We start from the raw sequence: 19271 nt of genomic DNA, 5'->3' as shown, positions 1-19271 counted from the left end.
CTATTCGGCAGGCCTGATTGTTGGGGAAAATTTCCAATCAATAATAGTGAGTTCTGTATGGAAATATGAAATGTACTCAATATATATAGAGAATAATGGGAATATCATTAGCTACTTAGATGGGGGGTGGGGTGGGAGGGGGGGTGTATTGGGGTTCTTGGTGGTGGAACGGGTGCACTGGTGAAGGGATGGTGGTTTAATCAGTATTTGACTGTGACTTAAACCTGAAAGCTTTGTATTTTTTTCTTGTTTTCACGGTGGTTCAATAAAATATTTCTTTAAAAAAAAAAAAAGATAAGTATTGGGGGCCAGAGAGATGGTCAGGGTGACTGCTGTGCATGCAGCTGATCCACGTTCAATGGTCAACACCCCAGAGGGTCTCCCAAGCCTCACCACAAGTGATCCCTGAGCACAGAGCCAGGAGCAAATCTGAGTACTGCTGGCTGTGGCCCTAAAATCCAAAAGAAAAAATAAAAAAGAAAAGAAAGAGAGAGAGAGAATCATCTGGAAATAATTGCAATATAACTTAATCTGTATAATAAAAGTTATGTTGATTTCTTAGTTCTAACAGGTGAAAAGAGTGATTAAGGTGATTTGAAACTATCTGAGGGATATCTGGGGAAATTCCTTTTAAAAAATATTTTTATTTTGGGTCACAGTGGCAGTGCTCAGGGTTTACTCCTACTTCTGCCCTCAGGGATCACTTCTGTCTGGGTTCAGGCTACCATATGTGGTTCTGAGATCAAATCTGGGTTAGCTGTGTGCAAGGCTAGCACCTGACTTGCTATACTATCTATCTAGCTCCATAAACTCTTCTGGCTTTTAACCATCCAACGCAGGGGATCAAACAAGGGCTTCCTGTTTTGCAAAGCATGTGCTCATCCCGTTGAGTACTCTGTCCAGCCCAAAACTCTACTAATTTCATTTTGTTTTGTTTTGGGATGCCACAGCGACAGTGCTTAGGGTTTACTACTGGCTCTGTGCTCAGGGCAGGGGCTCAGGGGACCACAAGGGGTGCCAGAGATGAACCTGGGTTGGCTGCATACAAGGCAAGTGCCCTTCCAACTATACTATTGCTCAACCACACTACTAAGTATTTTTGCAGCTTACAATTGCAGTTGTTGGCTGGAGAGATAGTATAGGAGTTAGGCATTTGCTTTGCATTCAGTTGGCTCAGGTTTGATCCCCAGCACCTTGTATGGTCCCCTGAACACCACCAGGAGTGACCCCTGAGCACAGAGTCCAGATTTAGCCCTAAGTGCTAGCTATCAAAATAAAAGCTAGAAAGAAAAACAGCAAAAAGTGGGGTCTTTTCATTTGTTAAAGACCTTTAATCAGTGTTTATTCCTCCTATATTAAAGTTTCATTACTTGTAATTAGAAGATTTATTATGGACTGGAGCGATAGCACAGCAGGTAGGGCGTTTGCCTTGCACGCGGCCGACCCAGTTCGATTCTTCTGTCCCTCCTGGAGCCCGGCAAGCTACCAAGAGTATCCTGCCCACACAGCAGAGCCTGGCAAGTTCCCTGTGGGGTATTTGATATGCCAAAAAACAGTAACAAGGGGCTGGAGCAATAGTACAGTGGGTAGGGCGTTTGCCCTGAACTCGACTGACCTGGGTTCGATTCCCAGCATCCCATATAGTCCCCTGAGCACCGTCAGGAGTGATTTCTGAGTGCATGAGCCAGGAATAACCCCTGTGCATCTCCGGGTGTGACCCAACACCCCCCCCCCAAAAAAAAAAGCAGTAACAAGTCTCACAATGGAGACGTTACTGGTGCTCACTCGAGCAAATCGATGAGCAATGGGATGACAGTGCTACAGAAGATTTATATACCAAAATAAAATGAAACAAACATTTTACATAATACCTACATCCTGTATTTAATCCTCACAAGGTAAGACTCTTACCCCTGTTACAGGTCAGGAAACCAAAATTTTAAAAATCAGGGATTTGCCTAAAGTTATGAAGAAACAAGAGGAGCGGAGGCCTCCCCCTGAGCCCTGACTCCTGAGACTTGGAAACGGAGCCGCTCCAGCCACGGGGGCCGGGCCTTGCTCATATGCAGGATTCTCTTGTGCTCAAGCGAGACTTTTTAATTAAAATTGTCCGCTGGGCACCGCCCCCTGGAAGGCGTTGAGAAGAGGCCATGGAGCAACCGGAATGGGGTGCAGGACCCCTGAACCTCTTCTGCAGGCCCCAAGCACAAGGTGTGTCTCTCCCAGGAACCCTAGAACTTCAAGAACTGTATGGCGTGTGGGGAGAGAAATGCTCTGGTCCATCACATTGCTCATCCTATCCTCTGCACCCGGCTCATCACAGACTACTGAGGACATGGGGTCGGTGGGCACCCTCAGACAGCGCGTGGGTCCGGGTTTCTGGCATGGGACGGGCAGGACCGCCGAGCAGGGTGGGCGTGTCCTTTGGGTGGGGTGGGTAATGGGGCGGGGCGGGCGGGGCCTTGGGCGGGGCGGGCGGGGTCTGGAGGGTGGGCGGGGCCCCGGGGAGGGGCGGGCGGGGTCTTGGGGGAGGCGGGCGGGGCCGCGGGGCTCGGCGGGGCGCGCGTGCGGGGGCGCGAGGCAGTCTCAGGGCGCCCCGCGAGCCGCGCGGACCCCAGCCATGGAGCCCACGTCGCTGCAGGACTTCGTGAGCACCCTGGACCCCGCCTCCCTCCCACGCGTGTTGCGGGTCTGCTCCGGGGTTTACTTCCAGAGTGAGTGACTTTTGTGACTTTTGCTTTTGGTGGAACGGGGCTCTGTGTGTGTGCTTGCGTGTGCGTGTGCGTGTGCGTGCGTGTGTGTGTGTGTGTGTGTGTGTGTGTGTGTGTGTGTGTGTGTGTGTGTTAGGGCGGGGGCTAGGGACGGGTCGTATGGTTGATTGCCCCCAAGGTGGTTTGTAGAGCGTGGGTAGAACTGAGCTCGCCGGGGTGGAAGGTGGGGTGAAAGCCTGAGTGCATTGACGGAACCGCTCTGAGGCGGGTAATGGTACGCGAGAAGCCCGCGATGGTTTGATTCTTTAGTTTTTGAAAGTAAGGTGCTGGGGTGGGAGGGATGCAAGGCTGTGCTCTGCCACTTGAGCCACATCTCTGCCCCCTGTTTTTTGAGGGCGGATTGGGGAGGTTCCCAAGCCCTTCTCATGGGCTTTGGGGGTTACCTGCCTGCACACGTAGGGCCTAAGGCATACTGAGGCTACACCCCTGTGATGCTCAGGAGCCACAGAGGGGTCATGGGGCCACAACGGGGTGTAAAGGCTGTGAAGGTCGGCGATCATGTAGTGAGCTCAACCCTGCCCTGAGACGCCCACCTCGTCCCTGCCTCCCACCATCTCCCTTTGCTCTTAGGACTGGGCAGGGATACTTGGTTTTGTTTTGATTTGCATTTTTGGGTCATTTTTGCATTTTTGATTTGCATTTTGGCAGTGCTCAGGGGTTACTCCTGGCTCTGCACTCAGTAACTACTCCAGGAGGTGCTCAGGGGACTGTATTGGGATGCCTGGGATGGAACCTGGGTCATCCCTGTTGCAAGGCAAACGCCCTCTCCTGGCTGGACTATTGCTGTAGCCAGGAGGACTAGGCAGTTGACCTAATCGGCTTTATGGTTGTTTTATTAAGTAGTTTTACTAAATAGCTCTCCCTCCAAGAAGCCTTCCCAGCTCCTTGCTCCATATAACTAGTCACTCGTGTGCACCCGGCTTCAGCCACCCTAGTTCCAGGCCATGGGAAGACAGGAGGGGCTCAGTCTGCAGCCGAGAGTGGGTGGGAAGGCCAGCCGGGCTGCTCAGCGCAGGAGGTGGAGGTAGGGATGAGAGAAACTCAGAGGACTGGACCCAGCCTTGGCATGTTGGGAGCCTGGTTACCTCCCCAGCACCCTGTGGTCCCTGAGCACTACTGGAAATGACCCCTGAGAACCTCTGATGTGCACCCCTTTTGAAGTCAGAGATGAAGAGATGAAGAGAGATAGAGGTGTGGAGGGCTACCCCTACCCCCTCCCCCTGACATCCTCTTGCTCTGTCACAAGTGTTTAGTTCACTGGGGTCCAGTGGGGGTCCTGGGCCACCCCAGGGTGGGTCTGGCAGGGATCTGGGTTCAAATCCTGACTCTAGATCAGGAGGCTTCCTGCGGGCACCTGGGGGCACTCTCCTCCAGCTCGCCTTAGGTGCTCCCTGCCCAGCTCTGCTCCCTCCTCGCCAGTGTGCCAGATGGGGGAGTGCGGGAAGCCACCCGCACTCGGAGGCTGGGCTGGGCTGCAGGCTTGGGGCTCCAGCACACTTCCTGCAGATGCTGAGTCCCGAGCTCCTGGACTGAGTTGCCTCAGATGGTCTGGTCACCTTGGGCCACCCCCTCAGCCTCATGAGCATGGGTGTTCCAGTTCAGGAGAGGGAATGCTCTGGGTCCAAGACACAGTGGGGGCGAGGGCGGAGGGGTGCGTTTGCACTCACAGCTGCCCCCCCTCTTCCCGAGCCAGGCTACACATAGAATGAGCTGAGTGTGGTCCTGCCTGCACTCTCCTGGGGGTCAGGGATGGAATTGTTTTGATTGGGGGCCACTCCCAGCAGTGCTCAGGGCTTACTCCTGGCTCTGGACTCAGGGTTCACTCCTGATGGGCTCAGGGGACCGTATGGAGTGCTGGGATTGAACCTGGGTCTGCTGTGTGCAAGGCAAGCGCTGCAGGAAATGAGGTTTGGTTTGGTTTTTTGACCAGTTTCTCAGAGCTATTGTGCAGGGCCCTGCTGCAGCTGCCCTGGGTGGGTGCGGTGCCACATGACCTCCCCCACACACCTGCACTTTCTGATCCCCCCTCAGCAGGATGGGGGGCCTGGGTCCTGGCCCGCCCTGTGAGAGAGAGCTTCACTGGCACCCTCTGTATTCCAGATAAGCTGTAGGTGTGTTACACCAGAGCAGCAGTGGGGCTGTGTGTACCCCAGATGCTGCCCATGGGGTCTCCTCTGAAGAAGTGTGTGTGTGTGTGTGTGTGTGTGCGCGCGGGGGGGGGATGCCCTGTGACCTGGGAGGGCATTACTGCCCCTCTCCAGGCCAGCATCCTAGAGGTGTGGGGACACATGGATCTCTTCTTGTTCTGCCTTGAGCATGGCCACAGTCTCGCTCAGGTGGTGGGTCCTGCCCTGTGGGCTCAGAAGCCTACGGGGAACTCTCTTGGAAGGAAGCGCAGCGGGGGTTTAGGCTGCCTGGGGCCTGCTGAGTCCACGCTCGGGGCAGGCAGCAGAGTGGCAGCCTATGCAAAGATGTGGCAGGGCAGAGCTTGCTGGGGGACAGAGCCCTGGCAGAACAGGGAGACTGAGTGTGTGTCTCTGCAGGCTCCATCTATGAGATCTCTGGGAACGAGTGCTGCCTGTCCACAGGGGACCTGATCAAGGTCATCAAGGTTCACCTGGAGAAAGTGATCTGTCAGAACCCCGAGACTGGCCAGACCATGGAACTCGCCCTCAACTTCCAGGGTAAGGCCTCCAGCCCTGACTCGTAAGAACCCTCGCCTCTTCTGGGGCCCTGCTGGCCTGCCCACCCCAGCAGCAGTACGCACCCCAACACTTTGGGGAGTGCACACACAGCCCTTGTGTCCGTCACACAGCCAGATGTCCTGGGCCTGCGAGCTGCGCCCTCCCCCGATCTGCCTCTGAGCACCTCCTCCTGTGCTGCGTCTCCATTCACTGCCCGTGTGCTCATTCACCTGTCGCCTGCTGACCCCAGCTGTGCACTAGGCCCTGTGTTGCTTGGGGTGGAGCTGTGGGGTGCAGCTGGTTGAGGGGCAGCTCTTTCACTGGATGACGGACGCAGAGGGTGTCAGTACAGCAGGCACATGATTAGATGGGGCCTGAGCAGCCGGCGTCAAGGACAGAGCAGGCAGGGTAGGAGGTGGCCCTGAGTGGAGAGAGTAGCAGATGCAGAGCTGGGGGCTCCAGAAATCCCCTATGGCTCAGTGATTGCAGGAGGCATGCAGCACGGTGGGCCATGGGCCTTGATGCTGAGGCTAGCAGCCCTGGGTGGGTATCCCAGCTCTGCCAGCTGCCAGCTATGGCCTTGGGCCCTGTGTCTGCTCTGTGCCTTGATCTCCTCTATCAAGAAGACTCGGGGTTCATGTGGGGGATCAGGGACTTGCTAGACTGGAAACCCTGGTGTGAGCAGGTGTAGCCGAGAACCTCTCTTGCTTGGGACTGACTGGTCTCCTGGATGGCACGTGAGAGCTTGGTTCCAGGGAGGGCCGTGGCACGTGGCATGTGGCCACTTTGTTTTGACGCTATTAAGGGGGCCAGTGGGATTTTAAGTATGTAAGTGGTGTGTTATATTATTTCTTTTTTATTATTTATTTGTTTTGGTTCCCACCTGGCAATGCTCAGAGGTTTTTCCCAGCTCTGTACTCAAGGACCCTGGTGGTACTCAGGGGACCATATCGTGTTCCAGGGATAGAACCTGAGTGAGTTGTATGCAAGGCAAGGGACCTACCTGCTATACTGTTCTCTGGCTCCATGTTCACCCTTCTTGAGGCTCACTCTTGGATTTCGGTGCTCTGTGGGTCACTGTGGTATCGATGGGTGGGGTCACTATGTGGGTCACTATAGCACTATGTGGGGTCACTATAGCACTATGTGGGGTCACTTTGGTGCTCTGTAGTGTCACTGTGGTGGTGCATGGGCTCATTCTGGTGCTCTTTGGGGTCACTCTGGTGCTCTCTGGTGTCACTCTGGTGTTCTGTGAAGTCAATCTGATGCTTCAGGGGGTCACTCTGTGTGGTCACTCTGGTGCTCATGGGGTCACTGTGGTGCTCATGGGGTCACTGTGGTGCTCTGTGGGGTCATTCTGGTGTTCTGTTGGGGTCACTGTAGTGTGCCATGGGGTCACTGTGGTGCTCAACCAGTGCTCACAGGGCTCTTCCTGGTCATGGCTTGTCACACATCTTTTGTAGTTGGGGTACCCTCTGGGGCTGCACCCCATTGTTGTGATACTTAGACACACCTGTGGTGTAGCATCAGTGCAACAGACAGCCGTGCTGCCTGAATATAGTTGGCTGAGGTGGGCCCCAGGAATGAGCTCATGAAGGAGCCAGAGCTTCTAGAACTTTCTCTACTTGCATCTCTTACTCACCCAAGGAAATTTTATGTGACACTGGGCATATAGGTAGATATAATAGTTATAGCGATACATTTACTAATAATAAACCACAAAAACCTTTATTTTAAAGCAAATTGTAAAGTTTTTTTTTCAACTCCTACATATATACAATCACACCCTCCACATTTGTACTTTTGTTGTTGTGGGGACCCACATGGCAGTGCTGGGGGCCCGGTAGAACCCCAGAGATGTTTATTGCAGGGGGGTAGTCTTTTTCTTTTAAAACACTTTTTTTTTGTTTTTTATTTTTGTTTTTTTTGTTTGTTTGTTTTTTGCTTTTTGGGTCACACCCAGCAATGCACAGGAGTTACTCCTGGCTCTGCACTCAGGAATTACTCCTGGCGGTGCTCAGGGGACCATATGGGATGCTGGGAATTGAACCCAGGTCGGCCACGTGCAAGGCAAACACCTTACCTGCTGTGCTATTGCTCCAGCCCCTGTTTTTTATTTTTGGATCACACCTGGTGATGTTTAGGTGTTACTCTTGGCACTGAACTCAGGTATCACTCCCGGTGGTGCTCAGGGGATGTATGGGATGCTGGGGATTCAAACCCAAGTCAGCCACATGCAAGGCAAGCACCCTCCCTGCTGTTCTATCTCTCTGACCCTCTTTTACAACAATAATTTTTGTTTTTGTTTTTTTGTTTTTGGGTCAGACCCGGCAATGCACAGGAGTTACTCTGGCTCATGCACTCAGGAATTACTCCTGGCAGTGCTCAGGGGACCATATGTGATGCTGGGAATCGAACCCGGGTTGGCTGCGTGCAAGGCAAATGCCCTACCCGCTGTGCTATTGTTCCAGCCCCTTGCAACAATTTTTAATGTATAGAAGATTTGCTGGAACTCTGATGTAGCTGATAATCTGCATTCACCACTGCCCACCGTCTCTGGTACATTCATCTAAGAATCTGTCACTACCCCATGACCAGGAATACATGAGGTGTCTTCTGAGATTATACGAGAGTGAACCTAGACATTCTCACATTCTTCTGCTGTGTCTCCTAAAAAGCTGTGGTCAAGCAAAGTCGGCAGTGGCACAGTGCTGCTGTGTGGCCCACTGTCTGCACGTCTGTGGGAGCAGTGTCCCTCAGCCCGAGTCCTCTCCAGCTCACTCAGCACCTCCAGCCGCAGCCTCAGTTCCAGGTCCATTTAGTTCTGCGCCATTTCTTTGTCTCAGCATTCACCTTTTTACCATGCAGGGCTTTGGGGCACATTTTAATTGATGTATTTACTGTTTGGAGCGATAGCACAGCAGGTAGGGCATTTGTGTTGCATGCGGCCGACCTGGGTTTGATTCCCCCATCTCTCTCAGAGAGCCTGAGAATATCCCACCTGCACGGCAGAGCCTGGCAAGCTCCCCATGGTGTATTCGAGATGCCAAAAACAGTAACAACAAGTCTCACAATGGAGATGTTACTGTTGCCCGCTCGAGCAAATCGATGAACAACAGGACAACAGTGCTACAGTGCTACTGTTTTGATCTCCCCTTGGCTAAGGTGTTTGCAGTTACAGGGCTTGCACATGTGAGTGCATCTCCCCTGGGGGTCCTGGACTTTCTTGGTCATGCGGTTCACACAAACTTAATAGTGACGGCTCAATCTGCACTCAGTGTGGCTTAGGGGTCCCAAATGCAGTGCCACCTGGATCCCACTCAGCATGGGACTGTGCCAGGGATGAAAGGTGTGGCCTCAGCGCTGACATTTTTTGTTTGTTTCTGGGCCACTCCCCAGAGCCAGCTTCCTCCTGGGATCACTCCTGGAGGGGCTCTGGGGATAATATGGGATGCCAGGGATCAAACCCAGGTTGGCCACATGCAAGACAAGTGCCCTCCCTCCTGTACTATTAACTCCAACCTCATGAATTAATTTTGCTCTTATTTGTGTGTGTGTGAGGGGGTGATGAGGGTTGGGGATCAAACTCAGGGCCTTGCACCTGTTAGGCACATGTGTGTGCATGTTTGAACAGTCCAAATAGCATTTTCTTAGAGGGGCATTGGTTCTGGCTCACGTGAGGGTTTCTTGATTCCATTTGTGTTCCATGTTTGGGGCAGGAAAGCTCCAGAAGTGAAGTCATGTTGGATTGAGCTGGTGTGGGCCAGCCCCATGAGGAGAAGGACAGAGGGGGCAGGGGACGGAGGTGGGCGAGCACTGAGGGCCGGCGTGTAGAGTTGGGCAGGGAGGTCATTGGGCCTGTCACCCCCGGGGGTTCAGCTTGGGGCTGGCTCGGAGGATGAGACATGGGGGAATCTGGAGGCAGAACTACGTGGCAGTGGGGTGTACCGGGGGTACAGGAGGGGAGGATGTGGGAACCTGGGGGGTCTAGGAGCCTGCTGGTGACTCTCCGTCCTGCTCTCTATCCAGCGACTATCCCTCTGTGGCCCTGCCCATCTGAGAGTCCCATCTGCACCACTCCCTGTCATTGAGGCACCCCCATGCACCTGTCCTGGAATTCTGGGGGTCCTGTGTAACTGCCTGGGCCGCCTTAGTTACCCTTTGCTGTTACACCCACAGGCCCCTTCATCGCCCTCGCTGGTCCCCAGAGCTACAGAAGCCTGGAGGAGTTGGTCACGGCGGCCACTCAGAACTCCAAGAAGCTGCCCGTGTATTTCATGTCGAGCTGCAGCATCAAAGTGAAGGCTGGGACGGTGCCTGCGGGCCAGGTGCTCATGCTGGAGGCAGTGGACACAAGCTCCACAGCCCGCTACGCGCGCTGCGTGCAGGTTATGGGGACAGAGCAGGAGGTGCTGTACCTGCCCCTGCCCCAGAGGGGGCCTTTCTGGGAGTGCATGCCCGGGACCCCGCAGACCTTGCTCCAAGCCCTGCAGGGCTCGGTGTCCAGAGACCGTCTCTTCAGCTGCCCCCGTCTCCCCTGGAACCCGCTGGTCCTGCTGCCCCAGTTCGAGGTGCAGGCGATCATGCACAGTGAGTGACACGGGGCCCTGTGAGCTGTGCTGTGGAAAGCCTCCCCACACGCTTCTGCCGAGGGCTGCAGGCAGCTTAACCCATACACCCGTTGGTGTGTCTGCTTCCCAAAGAGTGGGAGTTGGATAGGGGAAAACCGAATGAACTCCCACACTTCTTGTTCATTTGTTCTTGGGCCACACCCAGCGGTGCTTGGGGTTTACTCCTGGCTCTGCACTCACTCCTGGCGGGCTTGGGCGACCATAGAGTGTGCCAGGGATTTGAGCCTGGGTTGGCTGAGTGCAAGGCAAGTGCCTTACCCGATGGACCATTGCTCCAGCCTCAGCAGGAAGTAGTGGTGTGTGTGTGTGTGTGTGTGTGTGTGTGTGTGTGTGTGTGTTTGTATGTGTGTGTGTTTGTATGTGTGTGTTTAATCACCCTGAGCTCCCAGATGCAATGATGCAAGTGTCCCACCCGTGGACTCAGCCTACCCACGGCCCCACTTTGCTGCCTTGACTCCTGAGTCTCTTTCTGGTGCTTGCATGGCCTGGAGGAGATTTTTCTCACTTTCTGGGAGCTTTCCAGGCTCCCGAGTTGCAGTCACCCTTAGCAGGGACCCCTAGACTCTTGTGGGGGAATGGCAGGGAGAGAGCAGGCTGGGGAGCCAGGGATCTCTGCACAGGGGCTGTGGGGGCCATCTATAAAGTGTTCTGAAGTAAAATCAGGGTAGTGCCATGAACCCCCATTTGCCCCCACCTTTCAGCTTCACCCCCCAGGAGCCCAGGTTTCAGTCCCTTGCATCACCAGGAACTGACCCTCCCCCAGTACCTTTGGGTGTGGCCCCCCAAAAAACTCCAAAGAAGGTTACCTGAGCCAGTCATCACCACTCCCCTGAACCTCAGTGTGCTCATCTGCAAAGTGGGGTGAGCAGCCCCTGCTGCGGCTTCTATGTGTGCTGACAGGAGTACCGTGGCGGCTGTTTCCCTCCCTGACAGATTCCGTCCCCTGGGACCCCTCAGCCCTCAGAGAGGGAGAGAGCAAGCCCGGCCCACTTCGTGCTTTCTCAGTCTCCCTTTATCTGTGTAAATCTAGAAAGGGTTTGAAAGGCAGCTTGTAGAATCACGTTCCAAATCCAATTAAACTTGAAGAGCCCAGGAGCTCGGAGTGATAGGACAGTGGGTAGGGCGCTTGCCCTGCACGTGGCCCACCTGGGTTCAATCCCTGGTAACCCATGTGGTCCTTAAGGAGTGCTCCCTGAGTGCAGAGCCGGAGTAAGCCTTGAGCACCGCCAGGTACAATGCCCAAATCCCGTGCCCCCCCATAAAAAAAAAAAATCCCAAAGTTTAAGCACTCAACTGGTAGAGCACATATGTAACTAGTGTGTGCAGGGCTCTGGCACATCTCTGCCACATACCCCAACCCCAGCACCACATAGAGCCAGAGAGAGAGAGAGAAAGAGGGAGAGAGAGAGAGAGGGAGGGGGGAGAGGGAAGGAGGGAGGGAGAGAGGGAGGGAGGGAGGGAGAGGGAGAGAGGTAGAGGGAGAGAGGGAGGGAGGGTGACAACGTGTTCTGGAGCCCATGTTTCCCAGCACCCAGGGGTCCCCCAGCACCACTGGGAATAGCCCCCAAATAAAACTAATAATAATAACAGGGTCAAGAGCAGAGAGATAGTACAGAGGGTAAATGTGGTACAACGTGGTTTTTTTTTTTAGGTTTTTAGGTGTTGGTTGGCTGACACCCAGTGGTGCTCACTCATGGCTCTTGCTCAGAATTTACTCCTGGCAACCTCAGGGGACCATAGGGGATATCATGGATCAAACTAAGGTCTGCTACGTGCAAGGCAGCACCCTCCTGCTGTACTGTCTCTCTGGCTCCAAACACGATTATTTTTGGAAAGTCTCCTGAGGGTGCTCAAGAGGCCGAGACCTTCCTGCCATTCTTGGCCATCTGGTTGGTGGTTCAGTCTTAGGCCTGAGAACGTGGTGCTAGGAGGGCCCTGACGCGTGGGCAATAGCTGGGTGCTCTGAGGTGCCTAGGGGCCTCTAAAGGCTGCATTAGCAATGCTTGGGCCTCCCTGTGTGGGACAGTTGCCTACAAGACATGTACCTGAGTCCTTTGGCTCTCCAGCCCTTGATTGTTATTTTTAAGTTTTCCCTCCCTTTAAAGGCACACTGAACCAGTCACTCATGGCAAGATGTAATGATTCTGATTCAAAATAATCCAGCGAGGGGGGCCGGAGCGATAGCACAGCAGGTAGGGCGTTCGCCTTGCACACGGCCGACCCGGGTTCGATCCCCAGCATCCCATATGGTCCCCCAAGCACCACCAGGAGTAATTCCTGAGTGCAAAAGCCAGGAGTAACCCCTGAGCATTGCTGGGTATGACCCAAAAAGCAAATAATAATAATAATAATAATAATAATCCAGCGATGGGGACTAGAGAGATGGTGGTGAAAAGAAAAGAAAAGGGCCATAAGCTGACTGCCGACACTTGGTGATCAGGACACGGGGTTCACTCTACTGTTCTGCTCTCATAAGTGCTAACAAGTTTCCATGGGAACTTGGGGGAAAGGTTGAAGGAGAAGCTTGGGCATGGGGAAGTGCTGGCAGAAGGAGCCCGTAGGCAGGTTCCTCTGCTGAGGATGGTGGGGACCCCCCACCCAGTGCCCCTGAACTAACCTTCCCTCCACAGTGCGCAGGACTGTGGTCAGGATCCCCTCCACCCTGGAGATCGACGTGGAAGATGTCACAAGTTCCTCCCAGCACGTCCACTTCATCAAACCTCTAATGCTGAGCGAGGTCCTGGCCCAGGGAGGCCCCTTCCCCCTGCCCGTGGAGATCCTGGAGGTTCCTCAGGGGCCCCCCATCTTCCTCAGTCCCTGGCTGAGCTCCTTGCAGAAAGGCCAGCGGCTCTGCATCTACGGACCGGCCTCACCCCCATGGCGGGTCCTGGCCTCCACCAAGGGCCGGAAGCTGCCCCGACACTTCCTGCTGTCTGGGGCCTACCGGGGCAAGCTGCGGCGGCGGCCCCGTGAGTTCCCCACCGTCTATGACATCCTGGGTGCCATCCAGCCAGGCCAGCCGCTCCGGGTGGTGGCCATGAAGGACTATGAGGACGAGAGCTTGGAGAACCCCGAGTTCCCGTCCCTGTCTATGGGCGACAGGCTGGAGGTGTTGGAGTCCGGTGAGGCCTATGGGGCTCAGGACGGGGCCACGGATGTTTTGGTGTGCCAGCGACTGAGTGAGCAGGCGGAGGAGGAAGAGGAGGAAGAGCACGAGCAGGTCCTGCTACCGCTCTACTTCCCAGGGCCTTTCGTGGAGGAGATGAATGACAGCCGGCGCTACAGCCTGGCCGAGCTCACTGCCCAGTTCCCACTGCCCAGTGAAGTCAAGGTTGTGGCCAAGGATGCCGGCCACCCTGCTGACCCTCTGCTCTCCTTCCTGGGCCTGCGGCTGGAGGAGAAGATCATGGAGCCCTTCCTGGTGGTCAGCCTGGACGCTGAGCCTGGGGTGTGTTTTGAGATCCCTCCCAGGTGGCTGGACCTGACCGTGGTGGTGGCCGAGGAACAGCCCGCCCCGCCAGCAAGGCCTGTGCCGGTGGCCTCCGTAGAGGAACTGACCGAGGCCTTCTATTACCACCTGCGGAAGCTGCCCACTCACCAGAGTCACGCCCCTCCACCCCGGCCGCCCAAGCGGGGCCTGAGCCAGAAGAGCCAGAGCAAGGGGACCGACGAGAAGGTATTGAAGTGCAGGGGCCTGCCCACTCCCGAGCGCCAGTCTCTGCCTCTGTCCTTTTCCACCTTCACTGTTCCGGCTCCCTGAAAGGCCTCCCAGATCCTTCCCTGGCTGCAGAGGGGCCCCATTTCCTGAATGTGCTGTGGTTTCCCCTACCTGGGGGCCACCTCAAGTGCCCCACCCTGTAAGACTGTAGGTCTTACAGTCCAGCTCTAAGCCCAACTGGAAGGATCTCGCCTTCCCCTCCCCAACACTCACACCCATCACAGTCACACTCCAGCCCCTGGGAAACTCCTGAAGCTCCCTGCCAAAGCTGATGGCACTTTAGCCAAGACCCCTGGGGCCCCATCTGTGCTGCAGCCAGGGTGTGGTGTCCTGGGAGGCTTCCCCTGAAAAGGAAGTGGAGAGGGGGTGGAGTAGAGGCGGAAGTGACCAATCCCGGGAGGAAAGTATGTTTCGGGAGCCTGCTGACTTCTGCTGCTTTTCCCACTTAGTCTCAAGACATCCAATCCCAGCCACTTGCTCTGCTGCCCAAACCCAAGATGGACACCTGGCCCAAGGCCACCAAGGATAGATCCGACCTGTACAATCAGATTCCCGGCTCCAAGAAGGGCCTCAAGCCCACTAAACCCAAGATCTTGGACCCAGGTGAGTCCCTGCCGGCCCTCCCCATCCACCAGCTGACCTGCCTCTGTGGGGGGGCCTCACGGGGGGGGGGGGGCTCAGTTAGATGAACAGGGTGATAAGAGTGGACAGTAAGGGGTCCCACTGTCCCTGGCCCCAGGGTATTTGTCTGGCCAGGACGGCCGTGGCTTCCAGAGTAGCTCAGCTCAGAGACAACCCCCACCCCCTTGCCTTGGCTTTTTGGCAGACGCAGATGAACATGATTATGAAGAGATCACCGAGCAATTTCAGAAAACCCTCTAGGGGCCGGAGGAACCATGCTTCTTGCCCGCCGGACTCCAGGACACCAGCTCACTCTCACAAGCCTGGAGCAGTCCTAGATAAAGCCTCCGGGACACCAGACTGGTTTTGTGAGGACTGGGGTGAACTGGGGCCAGCTCCCCACAGGATCCACTTCCTGCCGCAGACAGCTGCTTGTGCGGCCCCAGCACCTCAGACCTGGCTCCCTGAGCTTTGCGTGTGGGTAGTCAGAGGGGAAGACGGGCTCCCTCGAACACCAGCATCCCCTCCAAAGGGTCCCGAGAGAACTCAGCCCTCCACAGCTCCTCCAGGAGAAGGGACTCCATCCTGAGCTCAGCCAGCTGAGAACTGTTCTTGTTTGCCTCTCTTGCCCTCTTTCCCTTCTAATCTTGCCCTCCCAGGCTCTGAGATTAGAACTGTCTCCTTGCTCCCTGCCAGCCCTCGGCCCCGAGAGCCATAGCGACACTCAGATTTCACTCAGAAATGATAGAATAGACACGACAGTTGAGCTCCTGGGGGAAGATGTCGTGTCACCAAGTCCTGTCTGTGCCAGACCCTCTGTCCACCCCCGTCATGAAACGCCCTACTCTGAGGTGACAGAGCCTCCTGCTAAAGCTCAGGAGACAAGCAGGAGAGGACAGGCGCTTAGCAGCACTGTGAGAGGCTCCCAGCTCACCTTCTGCTCAAGCTTCTGTTTCTTTTCATGTCCTTGAAGCCAAATTAACTACCTCACATGTTTAAGGATCAAGTGAGACCATCTTTGTAAAGCACTTAACACAGTGCCCAGCACATAATAAACATTTTAGGTTTTTTTTTGTGTGTGTCTTTTTTCTTTTTGGGTCACACTCGGCGATGCACAGGGGTTCCTCCTGGCTCTGCACTCAGGAATTACTCCTGGCGGTGCTCAGGGGACCATATGAGATGCTGGGAATCGAACCCAGGTCGGCTGTGTGCAAGGCAAATGCCCTACCTGCTGTGCTATTGCTCCAGCCCCATGTATACAAAGCTTTGTGCTTGTGTGCATGCTTTGTAGATGACTTCGAGCTGTCTCCTCTGGCCCCAGAACTGCTGTCTGAAGTCTGAAGTCAAATGGAGTCCTGTTGGTGCCAAGCCAGGGCATGATGATGAGGCTCTGGATGCTGCCCTGCAAGCAGGAAGCAGAACCGAGGCCCCATTTTGAGTTAAGTGGACAAGCTAAAACTTGTGTCTAGATTATCTGGGAAAGTATAGCATGTTTCATATGCCTGCCTGGTCATACATTATCTTGATATACAAAGCAGCAGTTTCCCTCTCTCACACATCCTTAATCTGGATTGACCTTCTAGTATCAGTATGAGGCTTCTCTGTATTTTGTGTAACGGACCACAAGAACGTGGGGGACGTGATCTGTAGAGCCTACGTGTCCAGCTCCATATCTTCCTCTGACATTTTATTTATTTTTATTATTATTATTTTTTTGCTTTTTGGGTCACACCCAACAATGCTCAGAGCTTACTCCTGGCTCTGCACTCAGGAGTTATTCCTGTTGGTGCTTGGGGGACCACACGGGATGCTGGGAATCAAACCCTGGTCAGACCGAGTGCAAGGCAAACGCCCTAGCTGCTGTGCTATCACTCCAGCCCCATTCCTCTGACGTTTTAATCAATACAACATAGCTTTGGCTATATCAATCATATAGCCAAATATCATCAATATATAGTCATATAGTCATATATTATCAATATCCTGATGTTCTTTTGACGAATGCTTATCCTTTAACTGTTTGTACTCTCATTAGTGATTCTCTGTGATGAAGTCATTAGGATGTAACTGATAAAAAAAAAAATAGAATAAAAGGATGCCTCTGGCAGTTGCTCTTGGTCATGAGCCAGATCGATGCCTTGACCCTCCATGCTCTCTACACTCCTTTCACGTGTCTTATCTCTGCGCCTTGGACTGACTGACTGATATCACTTCATGCAACAGAGTCCAATGAAACAGACCACACAGCAGGCTAGGGATTAGTTCAGGGCTCGCTCTTGGCTTTGTGCTTGGGCCCTGGTGGGTCTTGGGGGCCATATGTGGTGGTGCCCAGAATTGACTGGCATCAGCAGCATGAGGGGCGAGGATCTCAACCTCTGTTCTATCTCTCTGGCCGTTTTAAAGTTGTTTTTTTTTTATATATAAAAATAAAATCATAGAATATTTGTTGTTTTGGTTCTAGTTTATTTTATTTAGCATGTTTTCAATATTTATTCATGTTGCGGCATGAGGCATGTGACTTTCTAGACATGTAGATCTTAGTTGGCTGCGTCTCTGTGCCACACTGTGTACCATTCTGTTGAAAGGACTTGGACTGATTGTCTCTTGCATCTACTGTGAATCGCCTCATGAAACCTGCTGGACTCAGACGGGTGGGCCAATAAGCAAAACAGTACAAAGACTTCTCAAAAATTGAAAACTATGGAACAGAGAGACAGATCAATGGGCTGAGAGTATGCTTTTTGCATGTAGGAAGCCTGGGTTCAATCAATAGCACCCATATGGTCCTCCAAGCACTTCCAGAAACACTCGGACACAGAATTACTAACACATCCCTTCATACATACTAATATAATAATAGGTAACTGCTAAATAAATGCATTTAAACTGGGGGTGCCTGCTCAAAAATGTTTTGAATTTTTCTCAACTGCCCTGAAAAAGAAAAGCCTCATTAATGCACAGCCAGTTTCACGTGTGTGAGGGGGAGGGATTGATACCACACTTGATCATGCTGGGGAGTGAACCTGGGCTTCCTCCAGCCCACTGGGCTCCCATCTAATATTGGGTCTTTTTATTGGCCAGGGGTTAAACCCAGGGCCTCACACATAAGACGCAAGTGCTTTATTGCTGAGCTAGCAGGTATATAACCAATGATTCTAAATGGTCTTTCTCTAGTTAATAAAATTTACCTATTCCCAAAGACACTTCTTTCCATCTGCATAACTAGAGATTTTCCAGAAGTGGGGTGGAGTAGGGGTTGAGAAAGTCCTGGAAACTTGCTCTTATTATCTCATTGTATCAAGAAAACACTTTAGGGGCTGGAGCACAGCGGGTAGGGCGTTTGCTTTGCACGCGGTCGACCCGGGTTCGATTCCCAGCATCCCATATGGTCCCCTGCGCACCGCCAGGGATAATTCCTGAGTGCAGAGCCAGGAGTAACCCCTGTGTAGAGCCAGGTGTGACCCAAAAAGCAAAAAAACAAAAAAAATACAAAAAAAACCCAAAAACACTTTAACCCTGACATCCCAGAGGACCATAAGTATCGCACATGTAAACATCTCCCACCCCAATAGTTCAAAAGCCTAGAGGTTGCAGTTTCATTGAGTGGTGACTCGGTAGGAACTCAAACCACCTAACCCCCTGTAAATGCCAGAGGGCAGAAAATTCAGTGCTACCGACCTGTGCTACTGGGAACGCAAAACCACCAAGTTCTGAGACACCAGTTTCTTGTTTGTTCCCCTACCCTCTGACTTTACCTTTAATTTTTGAGGCGCCAAGGACCAGCCCCTTTGTTTTGCTTTATATTCCTGACTTATGGACTCACACAGTATTTGACGGTTTTCTCTCCCCTCTGTTGTTGCTGGGGTTGTGCACATGTGCACACATACAAACCTGGCTGCTTGGGTACTGCTTGTTTGTTGGTGGGGGGTCCATTATTCTTGTAGTTGTGTGCCTGCATACACTGGCTGTATTGCTCACCAGGGGTCACACTCTTTGCTGAGATGCTCCTATGTCCCTTGCTATAGTATGGCATAGCTCAGACAGCACAGCTGTTGGACTCTGCATGTGACATTATTGGGCAGTGAAACCATGACCTTATGATTGCAAGGCAGGTGGACTTTATACCACTGTATATCCCTTAAGTCCAGAAGTAGGTTTGTTGAGGTGATGGTGTAGCCTCCCAAACAGTGCTCAGGAGTCCTAGGGATCTCTCCAGGCCATTCTTAGCTCACTGGGACAGTGACAGTTTGTGTGTGGGGGGTGATGGGGGTCTAAGGATGTAGCATTGCTCCAGCCCTGGAATACCAGGGATTATTCGGGCCATCCCAGCTGTGTTTGGGGGCTTCTAGGGTCACACCCATGTTGTTTGAGGGATCATACCGGGGATGATATGGGGCCTTGGACTGGGGCCAGCCACTTTTTTGTTTTGTTTTTTGAAGTAAATAGATTTTATTTAGAGGTTTCTGAGGGAAGGAGGAAGAGATAAGTGGGAGAGAGAATAGTGAAAATAACGCGCTCAAGAGAGAATGCGGGCTTCTCCAAGGGTGGAGGAAGCCCCTACACATAACCGAGCTTTAGACACAAAAGTATGAAAGCATGAAAGTACACATCTCCAGAGGGGAGATGTGGGCGACACATGTGCTCGGCCACGTGGGCACAAGCAGCACATGGGCTCAGGCAGCCTATGTGCTGGGGCCAGCCACTTGTGAGGCATGTCCTTTAACTGCTGTACTAGCTCCGGCCGCAGTCCAGAATTCACTTTTCTTTGCCAAGTTTTATCTTATTCAAAATCAAAGATAAAGTGATTCCCCCAGAACCAAAATACTCCTATCTACTTAAGGGCACT

The 19271-nt window shown here is 53.3% G+C and overlaps 1 protein-coding gene across 3 annotated transcripts; it reads left to right on the top strand.

Moving 5' to 3' along the window:
- Positions 1-2585: 2585 nt before the first annotated feature.
- THEMIS2 (thymocyte selection associated family member 2) lies at positions 2586-15419 on the top strand. 3 transcript variants are annotated; one of them, XM_012931653.2, is made up of 7 exons: positions 2586-2714; positions 5315-5455; positions 9635-10045; positions 12717-12871; positions 13259-13762; positions 14254-14407; positions 14631-15419. In XM_012931653.2, exons 1-7 carry the CDS (start codon positions 2621-2623, stop codon positions 14684-14686), a joined length of 1515 nt encoding a protein of 504 aa, XP_012787107.1. In that variant the 5' UTR covers positions 2586-2620; the 3' UTR covers positions 14687-15419. The 3 variants fall into 3 exon arrangements, with proteins under 3 accessions (XP_012787107.1, XP_012787108.1, XP_004603560.1); XM_012931654.2 differs by lacking the exon at positions 12717-12871 and having other exon boundaries at positions 9635-9954; positions 13214-13762; XM_004603503.2 differs by having other exon boundaries at positions 12717-13762.
- The last annotated feature ends 3852 nt before the right edge of the window (positions 15420-19271 follow it).

The sequence above is a fragment of the Sorex araneus genome, chromosome 5 (assembly GCF_027595985.1).
Source record: "Sorex araneus isolate mSorAra2 chromosome 5, mSorAra2.pri, whole genome shotgun sequence".
NCBI classification, from domain to species: domain Eukaryota; kingdom Metazoa; phylum Chordata; class Mammalia; order Eulipotyphla; family Soricidae; genus Sorex; species Sorex araneus.
Note: the sequence above shows the minus strand (reverse complement) of the source record. Positions and strands in the feature narration are given on the sequence as shown.